This window comes from Acinonyx jubatus, chromosome C1, assembly GCF_027475565.1.
Source record: "Acinonyx jubatus isolate Ajub_Pintada_27869175 chromosome C1, VMU_Ajub_asm_v1.0, whole genome shotgun sequence".
Taxonomy (NCBI): domain Eukaryota; kingdom Metazoa; phylum Chordata; class Mammalia; order Carnivora; family Felidae; genus Acinonyx; species Acinonyx jubatus.
In genome coordinates, this window is record NC_069381.1 from 42,064,906 (window position 1) to 42,090,088 (window position 25,183).

Here is a 25,183-nt window from a genome sequence, read left to right on the forward strand (position 1 = left end):
CTATATATTTGCCATTGAATTGTCTTGGTTCTTTGAGTCAAAGATCAGTTGACTGTATTTATTGGGTCTGTTTCTGGGCTCTCTCTTCTGTTCCGTTAATATCTTTATTCTTTTACCAGTACCACACTGTCTTGATTACTGTAGCTTTATAGTGAGTCTTGAAGTTATGTAGTGTCAGCTCTCCAACTTTGTTCTTTTCTTTCAATATTATGTTGGCTCTTCTAGGTCTTTTGCCTTTCCATATAAACTTTATTTATTTATTAAAAATTTTTTTTAATGTTTATTTTATTTTTGAGAGAGACAGAGCCCGAGCAGGGGAGGGGCAGAGAGAGAGGGAGACACAGAATCCGAAGCAGGCTCTAGGCTCTGAGTTGTCAGCACAGAGCCTGACGTGGGGCTCGAACCCACTAACCATGAGATCATGACCTGAGCTGAAGTCAGATGCTTAACCAATTGAGCCACCCAGGCACCCTCCATATAAACTTTAAAAAAAATTATTTTTAATGTTTGTTTATTTTTGAAACAGAGATGAACGGGGGATGGTCAGAGAGAGAGGGAGACACAGAATCTGAAGCAGGCTCCAGGCTCTGAGCTGTCAGTACAGAGCCTGACATGGGGCTCGAACTCATGGACCGTGAGATCATGACCTGAGCTGAAGCTCAACTGACTGAGCCACCCAGGAGAATATAAACTTTAGAATCAGTTTATTGACATTCACAAAATAACCTGCTAGGATTTTTATTAAGATTGCATTGTATCTGTGTATCAACCTGGGGAAAACTGATAACTTTAAAAAAAATTTTTTTTTGTTTGGATATTTATTTATGTTGGGGGAGAGTGCAAGTGGGCAGGGGCAGAGAGGGGAACAGAGGATCTGAAGCAGGCTCTGTGCTGACAGGCTTTCAACAGCAAGTCCAATATGGGCTTGAACTCACGAACTGAGAGTTCGACTTGAGCCAAAGCCGGATGCTCTGCCCACTGAGCCACCCAGGTGCCCCTAAAAATTTTTTTTAATTCCAGTGTAGTTAACATACAGTGTTATATTAGTTTCAAGTGTGCAATATAGTGATTCAGCAGTTCCATACGTCACCCAATGTTCATCACAAGTGCACTTCTTAGCCCCATTACCCATTTCACCCATACCCCTACCTCCCTCCAGTCTGGTAACAGGAGTGTTTGTTCTCCACAGTTAAGAGTTGTTTCTTAGCTTATTTTTCTCTCTCTCGCCCTCTCTTTTTTTCTCTTTGCTCATCTGTTTCTTAAATTCCACATATAAGTGAAATCATATGTATTTGTCTTTCTCTGACTGACTTATTTCACTGAGCATTATAGTCTCTAGCTGCATCCATGTTGTTGCCAATGGTAAGATTTCTTTCTTTTTTATGGCTGAATAATGCAAAAAACTGATATTTTATAACATTGAATCTTCCTGTTCATGAACATAGAATATCTCTCCCACTTATTTAGTTCTTTGATTTCATTTATCAGTTTTCTAGTTTTCCTCATATAGATCTTGTACAAACTTTTTTAGATTTATACTTAAGTATTTCATTGTTTTGGGGTGTTGATGTAAATGGTATTCTATTTAATGTCAAATTCCCTTTTTCATTGTTGGTATATAGGAAAGCTAGTCACTTTTTGTATAGTAACCTTGTATTGTGCAATCTTGCTGTAATATTAGTTCCAGGCGTTGTTTTTTTGTTTTGTTTTATTTTTTTGTGATTCTTTCTGATTTTCCACGTAAATAATATGTCACCCGTGAACAAAGAGCTTTATGTCTTCCTTCCTAATCTCTTTTTTCTCTGTCTTGTCTTATTGCATTAGCAAGGACTTCCAGTACAGTGTTTAAAAGGAGTGGTGAGAGGGGACATCCTTGTGTTGTAACTTATCTTAGTGAGAAAGTTTTTAATTTCTCACCATTAAGTATGTTAGTTGTAGATTTTTTGTAAATAGTTTTCAAGTTGAGGAAATTCATCTCTATTTGTAGTTTACTTAGAGTTGTTATTAGGAATGAATGTTGGATTTGTCAAATGCTTTTTTTTTCATGTATTCATATGATCATGTGATTTTCCTTTTTGCATGTGATGGGTTACATTAATTGATGTTTGAATGTTGAGCCAGCCTTCTATACCTGGGATAAATCCATTTGGTTGTGGTACAGATTTCTTCTTATATGTTTTTGGATTCGGTTTGCTAGTGTTTTGTTGAGGATTTGGTTTACTGATATTTTGTTGAGAATTTTTGCATCTGTGTTCATAAGAGAGATTTATCAGTAGTTTTCTTTTTTAATATCTGTGTGGTTTTGCTGTTAGGGTAATGCTTGCCTCAAAGAATTAGTTAGGAAGTATGTAGTATGTCCGTATGTCCTCTGCTTCTATTTTTTTTTTTAAGTTTATTTATTTATTAGGAGAGAGAGAGAGAATGATGTGGGGCTCAATCCTATGACACTGGGGTCAAGACCAGAGCTGAAATCAAGAGTCGGATGCTCAGTCCGACTGAGCCACTGAGCCACCCATGTGTCCCTTCTCTTTCATTTCTGATACTAGTAATTTGTCTCCTCTTTTTCTTTTTCTTTTTTTCTTTTTTTCTTTTTACTTAACCTGGACTTTTTAAATAACCATCTTTTGGTTTTGTTGATTTTTATCTATTGATTTATATTGATTTCACATTTTCAATTTCATTGATTTCTTTTCTAATTCTTACTATTTCTTTTCCTCTGTTTAATTTGGATTTAATTTGTTCTCCTTTTTTTTTTTTTTTTTTTAATGTTTATTTATTTTGTGGGAGAGAGAACATGCACACACGTGAGCAGGGGAGGGGCAGAGAAGGAAGGAGAGAGAATCCCAAGCAGGCTGCACACTGTGAACGCAGAGCCTGATGTGGGGCTTGAACCCACAAACCAAGATCACAACCTGAGCTGAAATCAAGAGTGGATGCTCCACCGACTCAGCCACATAGGCATCCCTAATTTGTTCTTTTTCTAGTTTCCTAAGGTGGAAATTTAAATGATTGATTTTATTTTATTCTTAAAAATTATTTATTTATTAATATTTTATTTTTAAGTAATCTCTACAGCCAATAGGTGGGCTTTATCTCACAACCCTGAGACTAAGAGTCTCATGCTCCTCGGAGTGAGCCAGCCAGATGCCCCAAGATGATTGATTTTAGATCTTTCTTTTCTCTTATATGTATTCAGAGCTGTCATTTTTCCTCTAAGCACTGCTTTCACTTTATCCCACTAATTTTGATAAATTGTGTTTTCATATTGTTCCAAATTTAAAATTTCTCTTATTACACTGTAATTAACTAATTGTAATTTAAATAAAAACTTGGGAAAAGAATAAAATAGAAAAAAAACCCCAAAAAACAATTTAAAATTTCTCTTGAGATTTCTTCCTTGATCCATATATATTTTTTTAATGTTTGTTTATTCTTGAGAGAGAGTGCAAGTGGGAGAAAGGAAGAGAGAGAGAGGAAGACACAGAATCCAAAGCAGGTTCCAGGCTCTGAGCTGTCAGCACAGAGCCCAACACAGGGCTCAAACCCATGAGCTGTGAGACATGACCTGAGCCTAAGTCAGACACTTAACCGACTGAGCCACCCAGGCGCCCCTCCATATGTTTGTTTAGAAGTGGATTATTTAATCTCTGTTTGTTTAGAGATTTTACAGTTATTTTTATATATTTATTTTACTTTTTAAAATGTTTATTTACTTATTTTGAGAGAGAGAGCGCATGCATGCTTGTGAGCAGGGGAGGGGCAGAGAGAGGAAGAGAAAGAATCCCAAGCAGGCTCCCCACCGTCAGTGTGGGAGCTAGATGCAGGGCTCCATCTTAGGAATCATGAGATCACCACCTGAGCTGAAATCAAGAGTCAGATGCTTAACTGACTGAGCCACCCCAGTGCCCCCAGTTATTTAATTTTTTTAAAGAAATTGTGGTAGTTTTTCTGTAGTGTTTTCCCACAATCTGGATTTTTCCATTGTTTGACAGTGCTGTGATTTTGACTATTCCTCTGATCCCTGTAATCCCTATAAATTGAAAGTTAGAGGTAGAAGCTTGATCATATTCAGGTTTGATGGTTTTGGTTGTACCTTGTATTTCCTTAAGGGGATTAATTAAGTCTGGTTGTGCGGATGGTTTTGTGATTTTGGTGGTCATAGATGGTCATTGCCTAGATCCATTAAATCATCAGAGAATTCTTGTACCTTTGACTTTTAGTATTAATTACTCTTGACCTTTCTGACTTCAGAGTATTTCATTTTTCTGTTTTTTTTCTTGTATCCTTGGTTACTCTGCCATAATTTCCTTGTATGCTCCTGTTTTTCTATATATCCCTTAAGTGTTTTATATTCCTTAAGGTTCCATCTTGGGTACCCATCTCACTTTATACACTCTTTGGGTCTGTGGGTAATCTTTTTAAATTTTTGTTGTTGTTGTTTAGCTACCACTTATTCTCCGATTCCCCAGAGTTCCCAGCACAGTACTTTTATTTTAAGCTCTAGAACCGCATATCCAGGATGCCTCATGGATATACTGCATTTCTTCTCTGGGCTGCTCAGTCATCATATTTTTCTGGTTTTCTTCCTTCCTCAGTGGCTGTGCTGCTGATCTGTTTCCTTATCTAGCTCCCCTTGAAAGACAGTACAAATTAAAGTTTTAAGATATCTGGCTCTGATGCCAGACTGTCTAGGTTTGTACAGTCATGACTATTAGATGTTTCCTTGGGCCAGCTACTTAACTTTAGTATGCCTTAACTCATCTGCAAAATGTGGCTAACAATAATCCCTACCTCACTGGGTTTTATGAGGATTTGGAGAGTTAATATATCTAAAACGTTTAGAACATTCAGCAGCTGTTAGTTGCTATTATGACTGTTATTCCTCATTCTACTGACCTTAAATGTAAATGTTTTCGGTACTTTGTCTTGCTCCTTCTTTTACATTCCCATGTTATCCATTCCCACAGTTTTAAATAGTGTCTTTGTGCCAGTTAATTTCAAGTGTTTATACTTCAGTCTTGTAGGTTTAAAATCTATAGAATCTAGAATGCCAACTGATATTTTGGGGAATTCTGAAGGAGTAACAACTACTCAGATCTGTTTCGTTGTGGTGTAGAATTCTTTTTATACATTGTTGGATTCAGTTTACTAATATTTTGTTGAGGATTATATTATACCATAATTCTTCTATAATTTCTTTTAGAGAATAGAAACAGAGGACATAGTTCCTAACTCATTCTTTGAGGCCAGCATTACCCTAACAGCAAAACCACACAGATGTTATAAAAGAAAACTACTGACAAATCTCTGTCATGAACACAGATGCAAAAATCCTCAACTATTCAGATCTGTGTTGAGCTGGGCTGTGAACGCTGGACCTTATACCTCCCAACTCAGTTTTGGAAATGGGTCTGCATGGGGAAGTGGTGTGACCTTGGGTGGGACAACTGTTCGTCCCATTGGACTACAGCCAGTGTAGTCCCCATAGATGAGGGCTGTTAGCTGTTGGCACTCCCAACAGATCTAGTAGTAAGTCCTTTGTTCCTAAAAAGGATCTAGGTGTCCTATTGCAGCATCTAGTACACTGCCATTTTCCCCATCTCCAAAATGACCATCTACCTATTTGTTTAGTGACATTTTTCATTTCTTCTTCTCTCCTTGGTAATATTGAAACATTTTCTACTTTCAAATATATATTTCATTCTTTTCCTCTTACCTCCTATCATAGATACCTTTTCTTTCCTTTCCTCTGACCTCATATGCACTCTCTTCACTTCTACTTTTGCCCCTTGGCAAGCTCTGCCACACAGCAAACAGTCCTCTTAAAGTTTAATCAGATCTGGACATTACCTCTGTCACTCTTGAAAGGCTTCTCCTTGTACTTAGGATAAAAAGTCAGTTTCTTGCCCTGGTCTGCACGATTGACTCTTCTTGCCTCTGTCTCTAACCTGTCAGATGCTGGTATCCCCTCATCAACTATGCTTCAGCCATACTGGTTTGCTCTTATTTCACAGAAAAAGCCAACCTGTTTCCCACATCAGGACTTCAGCTTTTCCTTCCATCTAGAATGACAACTACTACCTTCATCTTTCATGTCCTTCAGGTCTCAGCTTAAACATCACCTCCTCAGCCTCCTCAGAGAGACAGAGGATTCTTGTTTTCCTTTTTCATTTCCTTAGCCCTCTATCATGTTCTTGTTTGTTTCCTTTAGAACTCTCACTACATTTATTTTAATTTTATTTTATTTTATTTTATTTTATTTTATTTTATAATTTATTTTTTATTTTGAGGGAGAGAGAATGCATGAGTGAGCAGGAGAGGGGCAGAGAGAGGGAGAGAGAGAATCCCTAGCAGGCTCTGCTGTCAGCAGAGTGCCCAAAATGGGACTCAGTCTCACGAAGTGTAAGATCACGACCTGAGCTGAGATCAAGAGTCAGATGCTTAACCCACTGAACCACCCAGGTGCCCCTTACTACATTTCAAAAATTTTTTAATTTAAATTTGAGTTATTTAACATACAGTGTAATATTACTTTCAGGTATACAATCTAGTGATTCAACACTTAACCTATAACACCCAGTGCTCATAACAAGTGTATTTCTTAATCCCCAGCATTTATGTTAACCCATCCTCCCACCCACCTCCCATCTGGTAACCATCGGTCTGTTCTCTATAGTTAAGAGTCTGTTTCTTGATTTGGCTCTCTCTCTCCCTTTTTCACTTTGTTTTGTTTTGTTTTGTAAGTTCCACATAGGAGTGAAATCATACGGTATTTGTCTTTCTCTGACTGACTTATTTCCCTTAGCATAATACCCTCTTGCTCCATCCATGTTGTTGCACATGGGAAGATTTCATTATTTTTTATGGCTGAGTAGTATTTCATTGTGTGTCATATATACACATACCACATCTTTTTTTCCCCCCTATATCTTTATCTACTCAACAATCAATAAGATACTTAGGCTGTTTCCATAATTTTGCTATTAATATGTAATGATTCTTTAAACATAGGGGTGTATGTATCCCTTTGAATTAGTATTTTTGTATTCTTTGGATAAATACCAAATAGTCTGATTATTGGATTGTAGCATAGTTCTGTTTTTAATTCACTCAATACATTTTTAAAAAATGTTTATTTTTTGAGAAGGAAAGAGCAAGCGAGCAGGGAGGGCAGAGAGAGAGGGGGGACGAAGGATCCCAAGCGGGCTCCATGCTGAGAGCAGTAAGCCTGATGTGGGGCTCCAACTCACAAACCATGAGATCACAACCTGAACCCAACTTAGAAGCTCAACCAACTCAGCCACCCAGGCACCCCTCACTTTTACTACATTTTTAATGTTAGATATTTTCTGCTTGTCTGGTATTCTCCCTCTAGAGTGTAAGTAAACTCCATGATGGTATGAAGCCATGTCTGTCTCATTCACTGTGAAGTATAGCACTTTGCATACAGTGAACATTCAGTATTTGTTGAATAAATGTATGAATCAGTGTACTAAATTCTTCCTCAAAATCTGAAGTATAGGGACTTTCTTCCTCCTGTCTTGGTAGCACAGCCCAGCTCAAACTGAAAAGGTGGGAATCAGCTTAAATACCTTTTTCTCTCAGTTCTTTCCCCCATTCTGTTCAGCCACCATGTTCTGTCAGCCCTATTTTAAACTTTTATCTTGCATTATGAGAAGCATCAATAATCTCTTGCCCCATCTTCCATCAGACACCATCCTAATTCCTTTACAGTCACATAATTGGTCTTTCTAAAAATATAATTATGACTTTTTTTATTAAATTTTTTAATGTTTTTATTTAATTTTAAGAGATAGGACATGAGTGGGGGAGGGGCAGAGAGAGAGCGAGAGTGAGAGCGAGAGAGAGAGAGAGAGAGGGAGATACAGAATCTGAAGCAGGCTCCAGGCTCTAAGCTGTCAGCATAGAACCTGATACGGGACTCGAACCCATGAACTGTGAGATCATGACCTGAGCTGAAGTTGGACACTTAACCAACTGAGCCACCCAGGTGCCCCAATGACCATTCATTTTTCTGCTTCAAAATTGAATTGTTCCTTATTGTGCATAGGATAAAAAAAAGTCTGGGTTTCATAACTTTGTCTACAGGCTGCATCTGCTTTTTACCTTCCTTTCTACTTTTCTTTCTAGCCATCCTTCCCTTTTACACCACCATATTCCAGTAATGCTAATCTGCTTGGGGTCTTTCCAAGTAATCTGCTGTTCTTTGCCTCCTTGTCTTTGATAAGTTCTTCCATTTTCTCTGCCCCCAACCCCAAACTAATATTTAGTCTTCAGAACTTTTCCCAAAGTTAATCTCATCTGTACTAATTTAATACATGGTGCAATTTACTACTGCATGTAATACACTATTATAATCATTTGTTTACCTGATGTGCCTTCCTAGACTGAATTCCTTGTGGTCACAGGTATCTAATTACCTTGTGTGACCATTACTTAACATAGAATGTCACACACAGAAGATGCTTGGTAAATCTCTTCTAAATAAAATCTAGTACAACCCATTCATTTTATAGATGAGCAAAATGAGGCCTAGAGTGGTAAGTGACTTGTTAAAGGCTATCTATTAATTTAGTTAAACTAATCATTGGTAATGTTATTTGTATATTGTACGTATGTACTTATTTATCTATTTTATTTTATTTTTATTTTTATTTTTATTTTTATTTTTATTTTATTTTTTGTGAGCACGGTTGCTGTGGATAAAACTGTGGGCTCTGGAGTCCAACTGGTTTTGATTCCTGATTCCGCCACATATTTTGACTTTGAGCAAGTCACTTAACATCTTTAAGCTCTAGTATCTTATAAGATAGTAATTAATAGTATTACAGTATTATTATAAAGAATAAATGAGGTGATCTCAGTAACGGGGTTAGAACAATTCTTGCCACAGAATGAGCAGTAAATATAGTCATTATTATTATTGGCATCTGTCATTGTTCATTGACCACAATGCTTCCTGGAAAAGGCATAAGATTTAGTTGTTATTACAAGCTGGTTCTGGTTTTCTTATAGGCAAGCTGACTGATAGAACAGCGAGCATTTTCCAAGGCAACCAAATGAAACTGAAGCTGGTCAATATTCAAAAAGCCAAAATCTCGACAGCTGCATTCACAAAAGCCTTCTGTCATCACAAAGTCATTGAACTGGATGCTACTGCAGTGCACACTGACCTCCCAATTCCAGACATCATAAGTGGACTCTGCAGCAATAGCTGGATCCAGCAAAACCTTCGGTGTCTCCTGTTGGACTCAACGAGCATCCCTCAGGATTCAAGATTACTGTTCTTTGGTCAGCTCACCGGTCTTCGCGTTTTAAGTGTTTTCAATGTTTGTTTTCATAGTGAAGACCTGGCTAACGTTTCTCAGTTACCAAAACTGGAAAGCTTGGATATCTCCAATACTATGGTCACTAACATCTCTGCACTCCTCGCCTGTAAAGATCGACTCAAATCTCTCACAATGCACTATCTAAAGTGTCTGACCATGACCAAACCACAGATTCTTGCAGTTATTAGAGAACTTAAATGTCTGCTTCACCTTGATATTTCTGATCACAGGCAACTCAAATCAGATCTGGCTTTTCATTTGCTGCAGCAAAAGGATATTCTGCCTAATGTTGTGTCACTGGATATATCGGGGGGCAGTTGTATCACCGATGGAGCTGTAGAACTGTTTATACGGCAGCGGCCTGCGATGCAATTTGTGGGACTGTTGGCTACGGATGCTGGTTATTCTGACTTCTTTACTGCAAAGCAAGGCTTGAGGGTTTGTTTTTTATCTGAAATAAGTTTGTTTTCATTTGTTTAGAACATTATTAGGCTTTTGTTGTAAAACAGAATCTGTGCTAGGTATTAGGGTTACAAAGACAGATAAAAAATCCTATGGAGCGAGCGTAACAAAAATGATTGTGTAGCTACCATGTGGTAGGTTGTGGAATTACAACCTAAAGCAAGATACGGTCCTGGCGTGCAGGTCTTTAGTTTGATATGATAAGTATAGCCATTTATACATTCCCGCCTATATGCCAGATGCCACTTTGTGCATGTTGTTTTCCTCCTTAATCCTCCCATTTTATAGATGAGGAAGTGGAAGCTCAGGTTAAACTTCTTATCCATAATCCTATAACTACCTATTAAACGGTAGAGCTAGGGCTTTTATCCAAGTCTTTGTGACTCTAAAACTTGCTCTGTTCACCTCTGTTGACAGCTAAATATAATTAGTAAGGCAGTGATCAATGTTTTTGCTGAAGGTTTGAGAGAAAACAGTTTTGAAAAGGGTCTTAAGAAAAAAAGTTTGGAACATTGCCAGAGTAAGTTTATAGCCAATCATGATGCTGGTTTTTTTGTTTTTTGTTTTTTAAATATGGAACACTTTATGAATTTGCCTGTTATCCTTGCACAGGAGCCATGCTAATCTTTTCTGTATTGTTTCAGTTTTAGTTTTAGCTTATTGCTGAAGCAAGCACTCATGGTGCTGTTTTTAAAGCAACACACATTGGGGTGCCTGGGTTCAGCTCAGGTCATGATCTCACGGCTCGTGGGTTTGAGCCCTGCATCGGACTCTGTGCTGACAGCTTGGAGCCTGCAGCCTGCTTTGGATTCTGTGTCTCCCTCTCTCTCTGCCCCTCCTTTGCTCACACTCTTTCTCTGTCTCTCTCTGTCTCAAAAATAAACGTTAGAGGCACCTGGGTGGCTCAGTCGGTTGAGCGTCTGACTTCAGCTCAGGTCATGATCTCATGGCTTGTGACTTTGAGCCCCACGTTGGGGGGCTGACAGCTTGGAGCCTGGAGCCTGCTTCAGATTCTGTCTCTGTCTCTGCCCCTCCCCTCCTCATGCACTGTCTCTCTCTCTGTCTCAAATATAAATAAACATTTAAAAAATTTAAAATAAATAAACATTAAAAATTTAAAAATCCACAAATTTAAATATTTTTGTTTCAGAATATTTCATTTATTTATTTATATTTTGAGAGAGAGTGCAGGAGGGGCAGAGAGAGAATCCTAAGCAGGCTCCCACAATGCCAGCATGGGGCCCCTTGCGGGGCCCAACCCCATGAACCGTGATATCATGACCTGAGCTGAAATCAGAAGTCTGACGCTTAACTGACTGAACCACCCAGGTGCCCCTAAAATATTTCTTTTTTAAAACAGTGGTTTTCGACCTCGGTTGTACTTTGTAATCACTTGGGAAGCTTTAAAATGTACTGATGCCTGTGTCCTATCTCCCAGAGATTCTGATTTAATTGGTCTGGGACTTGGTGTGGGCCTCAAAATTTTGAAAGCTCCCAGGTATTTCTAATGTGCGGCCAAGGTTCAGAACCATTGTTTTGAAATGCTTTTTAATTATACCATACGTAATTCTTTCTAGGCTGAGAGAGTAAAATGATTTGCAGTCATTACTTGTTTTCATCTATCTATCTATCTATCTATCTATCTATCTATCTATCTATTAATGTAGGCCCTACACCCACCATGGGATTGAATTCACAACTGGGAGACTAAGAGACACATGCTCCACTGACTGAGCCAGCCAGGCACCCCAGTTTTTTTTCACATTTTTATTCTTTTTTTCCTCAAACGAAAGGCCTCTTACATTTATTACTGAACCAGCCTACTGGTGCAGAAGCACAGTGACAGAAAAATCATTTCACCTATAAAACATGTCTGTTGTTCTGGTAGAAGTGATGTTTACAGAATGATAGGATATGAGCACATTACCTTCATGCAACATAAATACGTGTGCCATCTCATGTGCAATCCATTGCAGACCCAGCTTGGTTCTTCTCCAATGCCTCCTCTTGGAGCTCTACCTTCTTTTTTTTTTTTTTTTTGTACCTGATTTTTATTACCAGTTTTCTTGCGAGTCGACTAGGGAATGGAACACTTCTGCTTTTGTTTCTTGGCCAGGAATTATTTGGTCATGAAAGTCTTATGAGAAGACATGGTGGGAGATAGTCAGCCGCATACCCCATGATGACAGAGAAAAGGAGAGAGCTGTTTTCATATTTTTATTCTTTTGATTTGAAAATAGCAATTGTATTTTGAAGTCTTTTTAATTTTCTGGCATGTCTAGTGAAGGTGTAAGCCATCAATTAATTAGGCTAGAATTAGAGATAATAGTGAGAACTTTCAGATTAGATATGTAGAGAATTGTTTACTGGGAATGTATACTTAGGCCTGTTTCAGATTAATAGCATTTAGTGTCACAATGATCAAAAGACCACAGCTATCGGGAAAAATTTTTTTTAGTACACACTCTTGGTATATGCAATAATATGGGACAAATGCTGGAATATTCTGCAGAGGGATTATGCATGTAGTTAAGATACTGTCAAAGTGGGTACACCAAAAGAAAATGGGAAGCTGTGTTTCAGTAAACTTATCTGGTATACATGTAAGTTTAGTTTATTTTGAAAACTTTAAAGTATGCATTCTATACGGTGTTAGATATTGTTGGGATGGAGAGGAGAAACCACAGTCTTCCCAGTACTAAGAAACTCTAAAGATCTTAAGCCAGCCTTCTGTGGAGTGTGAGGTATGGCAAATTTAAAATTTAAATGGTTCAGAAAAACTTTATTTAATGGAAATATATATGTTTTAGATCAGATGCAAAGTATACTAAGTATCTTTGTTATTTAGGTTGATCAAAAATTTGCTTGCATTAACATGAATAAAATCAAATGTAAGCAAAGACCTTTAAACACAACAAATACGTTATTTATTGTACCCCAAATTAGAATGGGCAGCATGTATTTAATTCTTTTAAAATGGGCAGAAAGTGGGGGCGCTTGGCTGGCTCAGTCTGTATAGCGTGCAACTTTTGATCTCCGGGTCATGAGTTCAAGCCCCATGTTGAGCATGGAGCTTATTTTAAAATATAAAAATAAAAAATAAAATAGGCAGAAAGGGCACCCAGTATTAGTATTAAAAGCCACACACATCTTCATTTGGTAGGAAATCCTTGTGAACCCCCTAGTGGGGTGTGGCGGGGATCCCTTCTGAAGATTGTTTTATAATGGCATCTTCAGGAAGCCAAGAAGAGAGGGTGAGGCAACAATTATCTGGTCTTCTGCTTGGTCATGTGGTTAATCCTTTGTTTCTTTTTCAGCTCTTAGATCTGGATGGCCATAAAACTTTTTAAAAAATTTTAGAAAATATCCATTGTTTTACATTTTTAATGTGGAAGAGTGCCTTAGTCCTTCCTGTCCTTTGTGACATTGATATTTTTGAAGAATACAGACTAGCTTTGTTTTGTAGGCTTTTTGGAAGAATATTCCATTTTGGGTTTGTCGAATGTTTCCTTATGATTAGGTTCTTCATCTTTGGCCAGAATTCCTTGGGAGGCATGTTGTATCAGTCTCAAGAATACAGTCCTGAAGCACACAGTGTGCCTCATTAGTCCTGTTACTTTTTATCATACATTCAAAGTATTGTCCAGATATTATATAAAATATCCAGTATAGATAAAATACTATCTATATAATATTGTATTGTTTCTATACTATATGGATAGTATTTTTTTCACTTGCAACTAATAAGTGATGTGTACTTGAAGACTATGCAAATATCCTCGTCCTCATCAAACTTTCTAATCTGGATTTAGCATCCATTGATGATTCTTACCTGAACCAGTCTTGACTGGAATGGTTGCAAAGTGAGGATTTTCAAATCTAGCCCTCCTACCATAAGGAAGAGCCCTGCCTTCTGCATCTGTCTGTCTAACCCAACCTCAATGTGAACTCACTGATTCTTATTGTTTTCAGTGGTTTACAATTCAGTACTGTCCTTAATTATTTTGATGCCCAGTTTGTTACAGATTGGCCAATGGATGCTCCTTCATACTGGCTCCTGTGTTATTTTTTTACATGTCTCCATTATTATAATTGTTGTTACTATTATTATTTTTTAAGATTTTTATTTTATTTTTTAAAATGTTATTTATTTTGAAAGAGAATGTGAGCAGAGGAGGAGCAGGGGGGGAGGGGGACAGAGGATCTGAAGCAGGCTCTGTGCAGACAGCAGTGAATCAGATGCAGGGCTCAGACTCACAATCTGCGAGATCGTGACTTTAGCCCAAGTTGGACATTCAACCAACTAAGCCACCCAGGTACCCCTTTGTTGTTATTTTGATCACTTCCTCACTTTCTAGCACATGAAGATGTTTTAGGCTTCATATACTTTCCTGTTCCTAGCCCTTCTGGCATTTCTACTAGGAGCCCTGGTTCCTTTTATTAAGCCAATATCTGAGTACTAGGTTTGTTCATAGTTGTTGGGGTATCTTTGTTGTTGTTGTTGTTGTTGTTTAATGTGTATTTTGAGAGAGAGAGAATGAGAGGACGAGAGGGGCAGAGAGAGAGGGAGAGAGAGAGAGAAAGAATACCAAGCAGGGTCTATGCTGCCAGTGCAGAACTCAATGTGGGACTTGAACTCAAGAACTGTGAGATCATGACCTGAGCTGAAATCAAGAGTCAGACACTTAACCAACTGAGCCACCCAGACACCCCTGCATATTTTTGTTTTTAAGTCCCTTTTGGAAAACAGGGCTAAGGAGATATATGAAATAAGTTTCAGAGTAATACTTCCAAATGTCCATCCTCACACCATTCTCCTTTGCCTTTCTGCGTTCTTTACTTGCATCTCCTCTTTTCCACAGTGAGAACCTTGGTTCTCAAAACATTGGCACATTTGCTTCATCCTACAGTATACGTAAAAGAGTTTTCAGAATTGGTATACCCATACTATAGTGAAACACAAGCCTGTTAAAAAGAATTGAAAATTTATTTGCAGTTCCTTCCCCCACCCCAGACTGAGGGTTTAATGAAGGTACTAAGCAGATGTATTTAGGTTCTCTTATTTCCTCTTCTTACACAATAGGTAGTATATATTTTGTATTTATTACTTAATATGTCTTGAAAATCACCCCATGTCAGTTCATATTTCCATTCCTTTTTTCTTCTTCTTTTTTAAAAAATAATCTTTACCCCCAATATGGGGCTCAAACTCAGGACCCTGAGATCAAGAGGCACATGCTCTACTGACTGAGCCAGTCAAACACCCCTATATTTCCATTCTTTTAAGTTTTTTGGATGACAAAACATACATAACATAAAATTTACCATCTTAACCATATTTAAGTGTACAGTTCAATGGTATTAAACACCTTCATAAAATTGTGCAACCATTACCACCATCCATTTCCATAGCTCTTTTCATCTTGAAAAACTGAAACTATGTACCCATTAAACACTAACTCCTCATTCCCCCCTCTCTCCAGACCCTGGTAACCCCGATTCTACTTTCTGTTTCTGTGATTTTGCCTACGTACATAAGTGGAATCATACAGTATTTTTGTGATTGGCTTATTTCATTAGCATAAATGTCCTCAAGGTTCATTTGTTGTAACATATTGCAGAATTACTTTCTTTTTTAAGGTTGAATTAAGTGTTATGTATATACCACATTTTGCTTATCCATTTATTGTCGACCCTTGGGTTGGTTCCATGTTACTTCCAGCTATTATGAATAATGCTGCTGTCAATAAGGCTATTCATATATCTTTTTGAGACCCCATATATCTTTTTGAGATCTTGTCAACACTTATTATTTACTGTTTCTGAACAGTAATGATCCTAGTGGGTATCTCTTTGAAGTTTTGATTTGCATTTCCCTACTGATGAGTGATTATTAAGCATGTTTCATGAGCTTATTGACCATTTGTTTGTCTTCTTTGGAGAAAGGTCTGCTCAAGTCCTTTGCCCATTTTTGAGTGGGTTTACTTGTTTTTCATTATTGAGTATAGAAGTTCTCAATATATTGTGAATCTTAATCCCTTACCAGAGATATGATTTGCTGATACTTTCTTTCTGTGAGTTGCCTTTTTACTGTTGATATTATCTTCTGATGCACAAAACTTTAAAAAATTTTAGGTCTTATATATTATATATATATTTTTTCTTTTGTTGCCTGTCTTTGGTATCCTATGCAATAAGTCATTGCCAAATCCATTGTCATGAAGTTTTTGCCCTGTGTATCCTTTTAAGAGTTTTATAGTTTTAGGTCTTACATTTAGGTCTTTGATCCATTTTAATTTTTTTATATATAAAGTAAGAGCCTCCAACTTTAGTCTTTTGCATATGCATATCCAGTTTACTCAGCACAATTTCTTGAAAAGATTGTGCTTTCCTTGTTGAATGATCATGGCATCCTTGTAAAAGTCATTTGACCATATATACTAAGGATTATTTGGGGGCTTTCTATTCTATTCCATTGGTATATATGTCTGTTTTTATGCCTTTAATATCTTTTAGTAGTGTTTTGTAGTTTTTACCATATAAGTCACCTCCTGGGTTAATTCCTAAGTACTTTATTATATTATTGTAAATGGAATTATTTTCATAATTTCCTTTGCAGATTGTTCATTGTTATTATATAGAAATGTGGCTGATTTTTGCTTGTTGACTTTGTGTCCTGTGATTCTTTTTAGTTTCCTTTATTAGTGCTAATAGCTTTTTGTGTGTGTGTGTGGAATCTTTAAGGGGTTTCTGCATATAAGTTTATATTACCTGAAAACAAAGATAATTTTACTTTTTCCTTTGCAATTTGGATGTCATTTGTTTCATTTTCTTGCCTGATTACTCTAGCTAGGACTTCCAGTACTATGTTCAGTAGAAGTCATGAAAGTAGGTATCCTTGTCTGTTCTTGATCTTAGAATAAATGCTTCCAGTCTTCCACCATTGAATATGATGTTCACTGCAGGATTTTTATACATGGCTTTTATTAAGTTGAGGTAATTTCCTTTTAATTCCAGTTTATTGAGTGTTTTTGCCATGAAAGGGTGTTGTCAAGTGTTTTTTCTATGTTAATTGAAATAATTATGTTTTTTCCCTTCATTCTGTTAATGTGTGTTATACTAATCAATTTCCATATGTTAAGCCATCCTTGCATTCCAGGAATAAATCTCACTTGGCCATGGTATATAATCCATTTCATACGCTGCTGTATGTAGTTCGCTTATATTTTGTTGAATTTTGAATCACTGTTCTTTAAGTGTATTTATCTTTAGTTTTCTTGTATCTTTTTCTGGTTTTGGTATCAGGGTAATGCTAGCCTCATAGAATGACTTAGGAAGGGTTTTTCTTCAATTTTTAACCTTTGAGAAGGATAGGTATCACTTCTTAAATGTTTGGTAGAATTTATTAACAAAGCCATCAGATCTAGGACTTCTGTTTGTGAGGAGATCTTTAATTACTGATCCTATGTCCTTACTAAGTTACAGGTCTCTTAAAATTTCCATTTCTTCAGGATTTCGTCTTGTTAAGTGTTGTGTTTCTTGAAACTTGCCTGTTTCATCTAAGTTACTCAATTTGTTGGGGCATAACTGTTCATAGTATTCTTAAAATTTTTTTAAATTTCTTTGTGATTAGTAGGAATGTTCCCACATTCATTTCAGATTTTAGTATTTTGAGTTCTGTCTTTTTTTCTTAATCCATCTGGGAGCTAGTGGTTTGTTAATTTCATTTGTTCAAAGAACCAACTTTTGGTTTTACTAAATTACTCTATTTGTCTATTCTGTATTTCATTTATTTCTGCTATAATCATTATTATTTCCTTCATTCTGCTAGCTTTGGGTTTAATTTGTTCTTTTTCTTTTTCCTTAAGTTGTAAAGATAAGTTGTTGACTTGATTTTTTTCTTGTTTTTATTGTTCTTCTCTCTTTTTAAGTTTATTTATTTTGAAAGAGAGGGAAAAGTAAAGAAGAGAGAGAGAGAGTAGGTGCAAGCAGAGGAGAGACAGAGAATTCCAAGCAGGCTCTGTACAATTCAAGACTTGATCTCATGAACCGCAAGGTCATGGCCTGAGCTGAAATCAAGAGTCAGACACTTAACTAAGTCACCCAGGTGCCTCTTCTTGTTTTCTTCTCTTTTTTCTTTTTTTTTAAGTTTATATATTTATTTTGAGAGAGAAAGAAAGTGAGCAGGGCAAGGGCAGAGAGAGAGGAGTCAAAGGATCCGAAGCGGGCTCTGTGCCGACAGCAGAGAGACCAGTGCAGGGCTCAAACTCATGAATTGTGTGATCATGACCTGAGCTGTAGTCTGACGCTTAACCGACTGAGCCATCCAGGCACCCCATCTTATTTTCTTAATGTAAACATTTATAGCTATAAATTTCCCTCTTAGCACTGCTTTCCCTGGGTCCTACCAGGTTTAGTATTCTGTGTTTTTGTTTTTATTTGCCTTTAAATATTTTCTAATTTCCCTGTGATTTCTGATTTGATCCATTGGTTATTTAAGAGTGTGTTATCTAATTTCCATAAATTTGTAAATTTTCCAGTTTTACTTCTATTATTTCTAACTTCATCTTGTTGTCAGAAAAGACACTTTGTATGATATCTGTTTTTAAAAATCTGTAGAGACCTAATTTCTGCTCTGACACATGGTCTATCCTGGAAAAGTCCCACGTGCACCTTAAAGGCTGTGGATGCTGGTATCGTTGGGTAGAGTGTTTTGTATATGTCTGTTAGATCTAATTGGTTTATTGTGTTAAGTCCTTTGTTTCCTTACTTCTGTCTGGTTCTATCCATTATGGAGTGGGTTATTGAAGTCTCCATTATTGTAGAAATGTCTGTTTCTCCCTTTAATTCTGTCAGTTTTTGTGTCATGTTTTTGGTTTGTTTTGTTTTGAGAGAGAGAGAGAGAGAGCGCGCGCGAGCATGAGCTGGCAAAGGGGAGGGGCAGAGGGAGAAGTAGAAAGAGAATCTTAAGCAGGTTCCATGCTCAGAGCAGAGCCTGATGCAGGGCTCTATCTCACCACCGTGAGATCATGACCTAAGCTGAAATCAAGAGTTGGATGCTGAACTGACTGAGCCATCCAGGTGCCCCTATGTGTCATATGTTTTAATAGTCTGTCATTAGATACATCAGTGTGTATACTTATTATATCTTCTTGCTGTACTGCACCTTTTATTGATATATAATGTCTTGCTTTGTCTCTTGTAACCTCTTCTGATTTTAAAGTCTATTTTGTCTGACAGTAGTATAGTCACCCCTGCTGTCTTTTGGTTATATTTGCATGGAATGTTTTTTTCCATCCTTTCATTTTCCATCTAGCTATGTCTTTGGATCTGAAGTGAGTCTCTTGTAGATAGTGTATAGTTGGATCATATGTTTAATTCATTCTTCCAATCTTTGTCTTTTGATTGTAGCATTTAATCCATCTACATTTAAAGTAATTAGTGATAAGGAGGGACTTATGTCATTTTGCTCTTTGGTTTCTATATGTTTTGCAGCTTTTTTTGTTCCTCATCTCCTGCATTACTATTTTCCTTTTGTTCAGCTGATTTTTTTTATAATGAAATGTTTAAACTCCTTTCTCATTTCCTTTTGTGTATTTTCTGTAACAGTTTTCTTTGTGGTTATCGTGGAGATTACATTTAATATCCTAAAGTCACAATACTCCAATTTGAGTATCAGCTTCACTTCAGTGACCTAAAACACTGCTCATTTACATCTCCATTCTCACCCCTTTTAATCAATGATATCCCCAAATTATATCATTATGCGTTTTTTGCCCCAGAGTATAAAAATTGATAATTCAAGTTATAATAACACTAGCTTTTAGAATAATAACTTTTTTTTTTTTTTTAGCAAATGTATTCGTTTCTTAAATCATGTAGAAAACAAAAAGTTACAAACCAGTTTTTGTTTTTTTTTTTTGTTTTTTTTTTGAGTAATCTCTACACCCAACATGGGGCTTGAACTCATGACCCTGAGATCAAGAGTCACATACTGTACCAACTTAGCCAGCCAGGTGCTCCTACAAACCAGTGTTAATATATCACTAGTTTTGTTTTGTTTTGTTTTGTTTTTGTTTTTGTTTTAGTGTTTATTTATTTTTGAGACAGAGACAGAACACGAGTGGGGGAGGGACAGAGAAGGAGGGAGACACAGAATCAAAAACAGGCTCCAGATTCTGAGCTGTCAGCACAGAGCCTTATGTGGGGCTCGAACTCATGAACCAGAGAGATCATGACCTGAGACGACGTTGGACGCTTAACTGACTGAGCCACCCAGGTGCCCCAATATATCACTAGTTTTTTAAATGGACCATGTATATACCTCTGTTGAGATCTTTATTACCTCAGATGGCTTATTACTGTCTAGTGTTACTTTATTTTACTCAGCAGGACTCCTTTGAGCATTTCTTACAGGACAGGTTTAGTGATAATGAATTTCTTCAACTTTTTTTATCTGGGAATGTCTTGATTTCTCCCTTACATTTGAAGGACAGTTTTGCTGGATATAGGATTCTTGGTTAACAGGGTTTTTTTTTCTTTTAACAATTCAAACATGTCTGTTTTCCCACTGTCTTCTGCCCTTTAAAGTTTCTGATGAGAAATCTGCAGATAATCTCATCAGGGATCCCTTATGTATGATGCTTTGCTTCTCTTGCTGCTTCCAAGATTTTCTTTGTCTTTAGCCTTCAAAAATTTGATTATAATGTGTCTTGGTGTGAGTATTCTTGAGTTCATACTTTAGATTTCCTAGGGTATTTATATTAATGTCTTTTATCAAATTTGGGAATTTTTCAGTCATATTTTCTTCAGATATTCTCTCAGCCCCTCTCTTTGTCTTCTTCTGGGATGCCCACAATGTGTAGTTTGGTCTGCTCCTTGGTATTTCATAGGTTTCTGAGGGTCTCTTCACATTTTTTTTTCATCTTTTTGCTTTTTGTTCCTCTGACTACTCATTTCTGTTGTCCTGCTTTCGAATTGGTTGATTCTTCTGTCTGGTGAAATCTGCCTTTGAATCCCTCTAGTGAAGTTTTCGTTTCAGTTATTGTACTTTTCAGCTCAAGAATTTCTTTTCTTTTTCTTTTTCCTTTTTTTAAAAAAATTTTTTTAAATATTTGCTTATTTTTGAGAGAGAGAGAGACAGAGTGTGAGCAGGTTAGGGACAGAGAGAGAGGGAAACACAGAATCCAAAGCAGGCTCCAAGCTCTGATCTGTCAGCAGAGAGCCTGACGTGGGGCTTGAACCCACGAACCGTAAGATCATGACCTGAGCTGATGTTGGATGCTTAACTGACTGAGCCACCCTTCTTTTTCTTTTTTATGATTTCTGTCTGTATTGATTTTTTTCTCTTTTGCTCATGCATCATTTCCTTGACTTTATGTATATCTTCCTTTAGTTCTTTGAACATCTGCAAGACAGTTGTCTAGAAGTCTTTCCTAGTAGATTTGCCATCTGGTTTTTTTTTATAGGGACAGTTTCTGTTGATTCCTTTTTCTTTCAAATGAGCCATACTTCCTTAATTGTTTGTATGCCTTGTGATTTTTTTTCTTGTTAAAAACTGGACATTTGAAACTTATAATATGGTAGCTCTAGAAATTAGATTGTCTCCTTTCCCTAGGGTTGGCTGTTTTGTTACTGTGTTTGTTATTGTTTTGTTTTGACCTGTGCCAGATATCAACCTGAAGTATAAACTTAAAGGTCTTTTTAGGTCTTCTCTGAATCTTTCTTGGGTCTGTGCAGTCACTTTGGAATTTTCTCTGTATATGCATTTGTTTTGAATGTTTTAGTCTTTAATGTCTGGCTTCCCAAATTAGAAAAAGAGTAAAAGGAAGACAAGGGGGATATAAAGGACACTGGCCCTTTAACTTCCCTGGAAGTCAGTTTGCTTGGAGGGAGAGGTGCAGCGATAGTGGCTTCTCACCTGCGTCCTGTACCCTGTTCTCAGAAGCAGCATTCTGTGATCAGAACACATATCCCTGATAATTGGGAGTCATGATCCTTTTTCCTTTCTTGGCTCCTACAAGCCAAATGCATGCTGCCCTGGATTATTTCTGGGGGCTGATGGGTGGGGGTGGACAGCTGTTACTGTGCTAAGAGCTGAAATAGATGGAAACGAATCACAATTTCCTGTCTAAGGCTTCTCTGGGAAATTGTAAGCCTTTGATAAACTCCTGGGTTCTGACATAGTTATATCAGACAGATAATTTCCCAATGTACTTGTTGACTATGTGGGGACACAGATCTATGATTAAATATGTTAAATGTTCACCATCTGTCCTTTTGCTAGAGTTACCTCCGTCATCTCTTGGTTACTGTATGAAACTTACTCTCTAGCAGATTTTCCAGGAAGGAGATTTGTGTCCTATTCTCTGAGTTCTTATTATTCAGTATTTTATATTTTTATAACCTTGATATTTGAAGTATAGCTTGGCTGGATACAAACTCCTTTTTTACCCTTTTCTTTCCTGGTTTCTTGAAAATTCTCCACTGTTGACTTGCTTTGTATGTTGCTTTTTAAGTTCCATGACAATCTAATTCTCTGTGTTATTTATTTGATCTTTTTATGTGGAAGCCCTGCAGATTGTTTTTTTCTTTATCTTTAAATTTAATCTTTGTACTCTGATATGTCTCAGACGATCTCAGTTAGTTGTCCCTGGTACTGGGTGGATCCTTTCAATGTATTGATTTAGGTCTTTTTAAAAATTATTTCTGGGAAGTTTTTCTAGATAATAGTTTTAAATATTAGTTTTCCCCTAAGGACCTTCAAATATATACAACTTGGATCTTCTTTGTCTTTTTTCCATAACAACACTCAATCTTAGACCATTTGTACTTTTTTCTTTTTTTTTGTTTTAAGTTTATTTATTTATTTTGAGAGAGAGAGAGAGAGACAGAGCACATGAGCAGAGGGTGGACGAGGGGCAGAAGAGAGGGAGAGAAAGACTCCCAAGTAGGCTCTGTACCACCAGCAGAGTACAGTGTGGTGCTTGAACCCATGCACTGTGAGAGCATGACTTGAGCCAAAGTCAAGAGCTGGACCCTTAACCAACTGAGCCACCCAGGAGCCCCTGTACTTCTTTCTTTTTAAAAAATTTTGTTTTCTTGCATTTCTTTCCATTACTAAATTTTTATTCAAATCCACGCTTCCTTGGGTGCCTTGTAACTTAGTTTTTATATTTGATATGATTTTGTCTTTTTCTTTCCTGAGTTTAATCAACCATTGTCTCCTCTTTTCATTGAGGGTATTTTTTCATATCCCCAAATGCTTACGGAGAATATTTAATTCAGATTAGTGCTGTGTTAAAATTTTCTTCTGATTTGTTGTTGGTTTATAGGAAGAAATGCTGCTTAGAAATTTCTTATAAATAGCTATATATGGAATTGGTTTGAATTTTTTATTTTTTGGTATTTAATGGACATAGTTCCTACTTCAGAAGCATTGTCCATTAGTGATGTCAATCAGTGATGTGAGGTTTCTTCAGTGATAATGATACTACTGGTCATGGTAGAGTGGAGAGGGTATTGTTTTCATTTTACAAGATTCTGAATTTTCCCCTTTATTTTCTTCTCCACTACCCAGGAATGCTGAAAATTGGGTCATACTTAGTTTTATTTGCATTCCTTATTAATTTTATGTTTTGGATCATGGTGGGGGGGGTACCATTATCCTCCAGACCCAAAGTCTATATGTAGATTTTTAAAAGTTATTATTTAGGTGGTAGCAAGAAAGAATTGTGTTAATATTTAATAAATAGTAATACTACAAAGAAAGTTCTTTTCCCTTCCATTTTAGTTATTTTATGTGGCCTTTTACCTTTCTCTTATTACCTAATTTATTCTATATGAGTACTTAGAAAACATATGCAGTCATGGTTATTGATTGTTTAAAAATTTATATGCCACCCATTATTCAGTTGAAGTCTTTTTTTTTTTTTTTTTTGAAGTCTTAACTGTAATATAGTTGTAGGGAGATGGCATTTCACTTTAGCTCCATCACTGAATTGGTTTGTTAAAATTAGCACCATACTTCATCTCTCTGACCCCATCTGTAAAAATGGGATTGAGGAGACCATTTACCTATTAGAATTCAATAAGAGTAACTTTGTAAAGCACCTGGAACACTGAATTGAATACCTGTCATTGTTTCTAACACTCAAAACCCCTTAAAAACCTGAGTAGTGAAACCTATTGTTATATTTTTGTTTTTCAGGTTGCTGGAGGAGCCAATATGAGCCAGATTTCAGAAGCACTGAGTCGATACAGGAATAGGTCATGTTTTATGAAGGAAGCCCTTTACAGGCTCTTCACAGAGACGTTTTCAATGCAGGTAACCATGCCTGCGATTTTAAAGGTAACTATACCTCAGAAAGGTAGTTTTTGTTACCACTTTTTACTTAGTTCATTAAAGCTGTTCACAAAACACTGACTGCAGTAATTTATATGCCTTATTCTATAGTGAGCCACAGTACCCTCACAGAGAAAGGAAAACAATGTTAGACTTAACTACTAGACCATTTCTCATTTTGAGCATCTGAATCAATTAGAATCATCCAGCGTTTTGATTTTACCTGAGAAGGGTCTATAGGAGCACTGTACTATTTTGCCTACAATAAGAGATATAATTTATAAACACAAAGTCACTTTGCCCTAAATGTTGTTTCTTATTCATTCATTCATTTGGTTACTCTTTGTTTTTTATTTAAAAAATAATGTTTTTTAAATGTTTACTTATTTTTGAGAGAGACAGAGACAGAGTGCGAGTGGAGGAGGGGCAGACACAGAGGGAGACACAGAATCCAAAGCAGGCTCCAGAGTCTGAGCTGTCAGCACAGAGCCCAACGCGGGGCTCAAACTCACGAACTGCGAGATCATGACTTGAGCCAAAGTCAGACACTTAACCGACTGAGCCACCCAGGCACTCCGTTTGTTTACTCTTTAAAATCTAACCTCTGGTTTTCTAAAAGAAAACATCAGTATCTCCAACAACAACAGAGCAAAATGTAATAATTGAAGGTGGCCAAATCTGCCATTTAAAGTATTTTGTGAATAAAGTAAAATTACCAGTATTGGTAGGTCCAGGCTTTGGTTTACAGAAGAATGAATTTTTTTTTAATTTTTATGTTTGTTTATTTTTGAGAGAGAGAGGAAGACAGAGGATCTGAAGCGGGCTCTGTGCTAAGAGTGGAGAGCCCGATGTGGGGCTCAAACTCATGATCCGTGAGATCATGACCTGAGCCAAAGTTGGACGCTTAACTGACTGAGCTGCCCAGGCACCCCTACAGAATGAATTTATTTTAAATGTTATTGGAAGTATTAAGTGGTTTGGGAAAGAAAACTGCAGTTATTTAGAGTGAAATGTAACGTGGAAATGA

General features: G+C 36.8%; 1 protein-coding gene and 1 non-coding gene across 6 annotated transcripts in view; one reads left to right on the forward strand and one right to left on the reverse strand.

Annotated features, from left to right (window-relative positions):
* Positions 1 to 25,183, forward strand: part of ZYG11A (zyg-11 family member A, cell cycle regulator) — an 81,394-nt gene that overhangs the window by 20,164 nt on the left and 36,047 nt on the right. For all 5 annotated transcript variants that reach the window (XR_008294881.1, XM_053214040.1, XM_053214039.1 and 2 more), the window contains exons 3-4: positions 9,037 to 9,788; positions 24,022 to 24,162. Coding sequence is in view for 4 of the 5 variants with exons in the window: in XM_053214040.1 (XP_053070015.1) it covers positions 9,037 to 9,788; positions 24,022 to 24,162 (893 nt within the window). In the remaining variant the exon portion in view is untranslated. The remainder of the gene's footprint in view (positions 1 to 9,036; positions 9,789 to 24,021; positions 24,163 to 25,183) is intronic.
* On the reverse strand, positions 10,380 to 10,486 carry LOC113599638 (U6 spliceosomal RNA). Its single transcript, XR_003420557.1, has one exon. It is a non-coding gene; the product is annotated as a U6 spliceosomal RNA (small nuclear RNA).